The sequence below is a fragment of the Glycine soja genome, chromosome 5 (assembly GCF_004193775.1).
Source record: "Glycine soja cultivar W05 chromosome 5, ASM419377v2, whole genome shotgun sequence".
NCBI classification, from domain to species: domain Eukaryota; kingdom Viridiplantae; phylum Streptophyta; class Magnoliopsida; order Fabales; family Fabaceae; genus Glycine; species Glycine soja.
In genome coordinates, this window is record NC_041006.1 from 5728013 (window position 1) to 5734760 (window position 6748).

Sequence of the window (6748 nt, forward strand, 5' to 3'; positions counted from 1 at the left end):
TAGTCTCATTGGGACGCTCCTTAACATTCACGGCAAGACAAAAGATGGTTTGAATACTCGTCAAGATCTAGCTGAGATGGGTATTCGAGCGTCGTTACATCCAAGGTCTGATGGTAGAAAAATATACTTGCCTCCAGCTTGTCATACTTTGTCCAGAAAGGAAAAGTTCAGTTTTTGTCAATGCCTACGACGGGTCAAAGTTCCACAAGGATACTCTTCAAATATTAAGAGCCTTGTGCATTTGAAGGATCTTAAGTTGGTAGGCTTAAAGTCTCATGATTGTCACGTCTTGATGCAACAATTGTTATCGGTGGCCATACGAGAAATTTTGCCTAACAAAGTCAGGCTTGCCATAACTCGGCTGTGCTTTTTCTTCAATTCTATATGTAGCAAAGTTCTTGATCCTGTGAAGTTAGACGAACTGGAAAATGAGGCTGCTATTATATTGTGTGAGTTGGAGATGTATTTTCCGCCTGCATTTTTTGACATCATGGTTCACTTAATTATTCATCTAGTCAGAGAAATCAAGGACCAACTAGAGGATTCAATCACAGAAAAAGTCACTCGACGGCTAATGTTATCCCTCAGCCAAATGCAATCACAGGGACTCGCACTGCCTCCTGAACCTGATGTTGGTCCTTCAGCTGCTCGTGTCAGCACAAAGGAGAGTTGTGTTGATCCCTCAGGGAACGATCTAGACACCGGTGACTCATACAAATGTGGGTTGTATATTGAAGAATATCCTTCTCGCCTGGTTGCCCTGGGAAGAGTTTATGAGGGATCTACAACAATTCACAACATTCCTTTGCTGCATGATCAAGTTAAGGTTGGTGTTGAGGAGATTAGAGATGTAGATGCTCCCATTCCTGTACCCACTAAAGAGGTTAAGGTCGTGGGACAGACTCTTAACACATTCCTTGCTTGGCCGACACATCTAGTCAAGCGTTTATCAGAACAGGTATTTTAGTGTCATTAAATGCTTATTTTTCCAATTAAAATGTTTACTGTGATTAAATTATGTCAATTAATTATGTTGGATAAACAGGGAGCTGTGAGACCCGCGAAACCTGCAGATAGGCCGGATGATGAGGTCGATGATCCGCTATATCTAATGACATTGACCATTCCACAGCTTTTTCTGAAGCCATTGCAGGTTATGTGGGATGCTACCTTGTTTGGCCTATTTAATGAAAACTTTCCCTTGTACATAAAGCATGAAGATCTGTCTGAAATTGCACATGGTGGTCAATGTCTCAGCATATCTGTTATACAGTTGTGGATTCTGTAAGTCAATTTAGATTATTGTTAGTTACCTAATTTATTGTTTTACCTTCATGCATAATTTACTTTGTGTTAACAATAATAGGCATATGACTGAGACAAGTATGCGAGCTGGGAATATCGATGTGTATGGATTCCTCGAGCCACAGTCTATCCAGAGATCTGGCCAATCACAATTTGAATCAGAAAATTACATTAAGAACTGGATGCAAAATTCAAAACGAGATGTGTACCTAGGAGCCTACTTGAATGGGTAACTTAAACTCAACAAATGAATTTAAATAATGTATAATAGTATAATAACATATATTGGTCTCCACTGCAGTGCACATTGGCAAATGGTCGTCATTTTGCCTAAGGAAAATGTTGTCATTTGGTTTTGTTCGTTGCATAATAAGCCAGACAACTACCTCAAAGGCATAATTAATAGGTCAGTGTTGTTTTTTAATATATTTGCATTAGCATTAGTCAGGTAAATCAAAATTTTAAATGTACAATAAGAATCTATGTTTGTATTCAATAGTGCTTTGAAAGGACTTGACGATACTCAACAAAGTAAATCCAAGACTCCTGCTAGGTGGATTGTTGTTAAAGTAAGTTATTTAAACAATATGTTTTCACTTATATTTTAGTATTGTGTAGACTAATTTGTACTGAACGTTGCATATCTAAATTTCATAATGTATTTAGTGTAATAGACAAAAAGGAAGCACTGAGTGTGGGTATTACGTCATGCATTGGATGTCAACTATAATCTTAGGAAATTTCCAGAATAATTGGGAAATGGTAATTTTTAATTCACCAAATTTCATATTATTATGATTGCTAATATATTATTAACTTATGTTTTATTATATCATGCAGTATTTCACTGATCCTAGACCATTGGAACCAGAAAGATTGAAGGCGCTTCGCAACCAGTGGGCAAAGTACTATTTGAAAGTGAAAAATGAAACTTAGGACGTTTAGACAATCTTGTAATTGTAGTTTATATTTACTTACTTAATTTACAATTCATGTCTCAACATTAAATATGTTTTAAATTCATAGTAATTAGTAAATTTCTTATTGAATTTTCTGGTAAAAACTGTTTCAAAACAGAATGAAAATTATATGTTGTGTGGTCTGATTTTAAAATTTGCAGGTTATTTTTGGGATTTATTGAAAAAACAGACATCATGTTAAAAATAAATTTCTAAAACAACATCGGTCTTTAAAAAAACTGATGTGAAATGTTACTTACAACATCAGTTTTTTTAAAAACTGATGTTAAATGTCACTTACCTCAACATTTTTTAACATCGGTTTTTAAAAAAACTGATGTTGTAAGTAACATTTCACATCAGTTTTTTTAAAAACCGATGTGAAATGTCACCTACAACATCAGTTTTTTAAAAATCGATGTCAAATATCACATTTAACATCGGTTATTTTAAAAACCGATGTTACATGTCACTAACAACATCAGTTTTTTTAAAAATCGATGTTGATTTATAGATTTATAACTTTTTTTTCTTCATAATTCATATCATATAACATCGCCTATTTAAATAACCGATGTTAAATATCACTTACAACATCAGATTTTTAAAAAACTGATGTGAAATGTTACTTACAACATCAGTTTTTAAAAAACCGATGTCACATGTCACATTTAACATTGGTTATTTAAAAAACCGATGTTAAATGTCACTTACAACATCAGTTTTTTAAAAAACCGATGTTGATTTATAGATTTGTAATTTTTTTTCCATAATTCGTATCATATAACATCGCCTATTTAAAAAACCGATGTTAAATGTCACTTACAACATCAGTTTTTTAAAAAACCGATGTTAATTTATAGATTTATAATTTTTTTTTTCATAATTCGTATCATATAACATCGCTTATTTAAATAACCGATGTTGTATTTATTAGTTAACATCGGTTTTGAAAAACCGATGTTAATGATACTACTTTCCACATCGGTACTTTCAACATCAACTAATAACCGATGTTGAAAGTCTTAAATAACCGATGTTAAAACCTTATTTTCTAGTAGTGAAAATTCCTAAAGTATATTTCTACAAAGTGAAATATATATTTGTCTAAAAGTAAAGTTACCAAATCGTTATACTAGAATATCATAACAATACATCTAAAAAATCTTGAGTTTTGTGTAAAGCAATCATCCAATCCATCTTAGAATCTAATGAATACAATCAACGTCTTTATGATAAGTGAACATCATTTACATATTGTGCCCGTTTGTTTAAGTTAAAAAAAAAATACTTTTAATAAAATAATATTTTTTTATGTATTTGTCTAAATTATTTTTTCTTTAAAACGAAACAACTTTGTATTTTTCTCAAGAAGAAAAACTTATTTACTTTTTAAAAAACATTTTTAAAAAAAAAAGAATTATTTACAAAAATATTTTTTAAAATTTAAACAAACTCGTTTGATTATCAATTAGGTGCAATCATTACTTATTTAAGTGTTAGAATGCCTTTTACGGATTTATTGGCAATGCATTTGCCGTTCTAGAGAGTTATGCCACTCTCAATAGATCTCGGACCTCAATCCACAAAAAGTGCACTTTGGTCTACAATACTTGAAGTTGGATATAAGTCAACTGTCTTCCTTCAAACGCATCATTGGTGTCATATGTGAGAATATGATAAATTTAATTCCAACTTTGCAGGGTCAATTCTCAACTTAAGGCCACTTTGGATGAACATTTGTAGGAAGTGAAATTACCTCACAATATCCATGTTGCTCTTGCTCCATCGTGGCCTCCACCACTAGTTGTACGTACAACTTGTGAAGCCATAGTCAAGAATGGGGTCTCACTGGTTGATCCCAAGGACAAACTCACACACTAGCTTCAAGAGCATATAGTTGACTTACAACAACCTCCAAAATCACCTGAACTACTTGGGAATGAAATTGAGCGACGTATGAGGAAGTTAGAGCATACAATGTCCCATAATCAAATGCCTCATCCACAATATTGGCCACATTGTGAGTTATCTTATAGTATAATGTTGCAGCTCTCAATTAGCACACATTAGTTTTGTCTAGATGGAAGATGGAAGATTAAAAATAAAAAATAAAAAAACTAACTAGAAGCTACTATTAAGGGATTCTCAAAGATTATAACTTGTTGTTGGGTGGAATACTACCACACTCTTAATTTTACAAGGAGAGCATGAAACAATGTTGCACATGCACTAACATCTTTAGCTTTCGTTTATAATGTGATATGTACTTGATAAAAGAAATCCTATACCTGGTGGACCATTTAGCGCAAATGATGTAGAGTGTTTAATTTCATTTCTTGAACCACTTGACATGCATCCATCCTAAGCTACAATGAGTAGCTTTCACGTTACTTTGTTACAATAATATGTATTGAATTGAAGAGATCCCATATAAATGGACCTTTTAGTGACAAATGATGTTAGTATTTCACTTCTTCAACCACATGATGCACATCCATCCAAAACTACAAAGAATAGTTTCCACATTATGACATTATTTAGCCATTTGACGTGACAATCTGAGAAAAATGTATGTAATTGATGACAAAACAAATACGTTGGTCGAATTTGTATTAAAACTTTATTAGAATAAAATAATCCAATATTCTCCCAAAAAGACTGCACGAGAATAATAAAATAGTTGTTGATTTTGAAACCGTGATAAGGGGTAGAGAAAAGAGAGGAAAAAAGAGCCAATAACACCGTATTTGTTTGGATGATTGTTATATTTGAATATTTTTATTTTAAATAAATTGATAGAAAAATTAGCTATAAATTTTAATCAACACAAGAATTATTTAAAATTGCTTCTAAATCAATTCTTCAACATAAAATTAAATCTATTCAAAATTTATTTTTTTCATAAGCAAATATGTAAATATTTTTATTTGAAATCTCATCAATTGATATTTTTAAGTGATTATTTAAAAGACTTAATGACACTTGGTACATTAAATTTTACTTTAGTTTCAATTTAATATATTGAGTTTAAAAATTTTCATTTTAATTATTTATATTTTTTAATTGTATTATTTTAATACTTTCTAAGTTTTCATTTAAAAAATTAATATTATATTAACATTTAAATTTTGAAATAACTTTTAATATTGCGGTGATTTTTAATATTCATTATTTTATTTTTTTTGCACACAAAATATTGATATTGATAAAGATATGAGTTTGACACACAAGTTGTGAGCTAACACCCCCACATCATATGTAATACAATAAACCCATTTGCCACCAGCAAACACAAAGAACCCCAAGCTTACAAGAATCGTGGCCAAGATGAAGCAACACGCGCAAGATCTGAGCATTTTTTTTTCAAATCTGAGTTTTTTTGTTTCAGATCTGAGCTTTTCTCCCACGCACATCCCCATTTGAACTTCAACCGCTCATCCTTCCGCAACTTTGATGTTGTGTTCATTGTTGTTCTTGTTGGCGAAAATTGCAGCGAAAACGAAAAACAGAGTTTCAGGAGTTAGTTCAGAAGTTAGTCTATTTCATTGAGATTATTGAAAACAATGATTACAACAAGTATTTATAGCCTAAAGTTAAGTAACTAACTTTCCTAACTTCTAGGCCAAGTAACTAACAAACTAGTTACTCTAACAAACTTGTCCTAACTATACGGTTAAGACTAACACATGAGTAATTATGGATTAATCTCAACACACCTCCCTAATCCATAATCTCTACACCAGTCAGACCCAGCTTCCTTCTGAGTTCTTCAAATCTGTCCAGCTTCAGAGCTTTTGTAAAACCATCTGCAAGCTGATCCTGAGTAGGGCAATACACCAATTCAATCCTCCCACTCATCACCTGTTCTCTTATGAAATGAAACCTTGTTTCAATATGTTTTGACCTTCCATGTGACACTGGATTCTTGGCTAGATTGATTGCAGATCTGTTATCAATTAACAACTTCTGAGGCTTCTGCAACTTACACTTCAACTCCAAGCATAATGATTCTAACCATACCAGCTGACAAGCTGCATAAGTTCCTGCAATGTACTCAGCCTCACATGATGATAATGCTGTCACTGGTTGCTTCTTTGATGACCAACATATGGCTACACCATTAAGCATGAACACATATCCAGATGTGCTTCTTCTGTCTACTCTGTCACCACACCAATCAGAGTCTGAGTAACCAATGAGATCCAGCTGATCCTCACCTCTGTTTGCAGGAAATACCAAACCATAGTTTGCAGTGCCCTTCACATATCTCAATATCCTCTTGGCAGCTATCAGATGTGATTTTCTAGGCTCATTCATAAATCTACTGATGACACCTACTGCATAGCAAATGTCAGGTCTGCTATTGCATAAGTATCTGAGTGAACCTACCAGTTGTTTGTACATGGTTGCATCAACTTTCTCCTCTTCACTACATTCTTCCAGTTTTGAACTAGTTTCACAAGGATTTGAGATTGACTTAC

The 6748-nt window shown here is 32.8% G+C and overlaps 1 protein-coding gene across 1 annotated transcript; it reads left to right on the forward strand.

Moving 5' to 3' along the window:
• The first annotated feature begins 292 nt into the window (after positions 1-292).
• On the forward strand, positions 293-1923 carry LOC114413832. The gene is made up of 4 exons (XM_028378355.1): positions 293-958; positions 1046-1284; positions 1367-1429; positions 1914-1923. Exons 1-4 carry the CDS (start codon positions 293-295, stop codon positions 1921-1923), a joined length of 978 nt encoding a protein of 325 aa, XP_028234156.1.
• The last annotated feature ends 4825 nt before the right edge of the window (positions 1924-6748 follow it).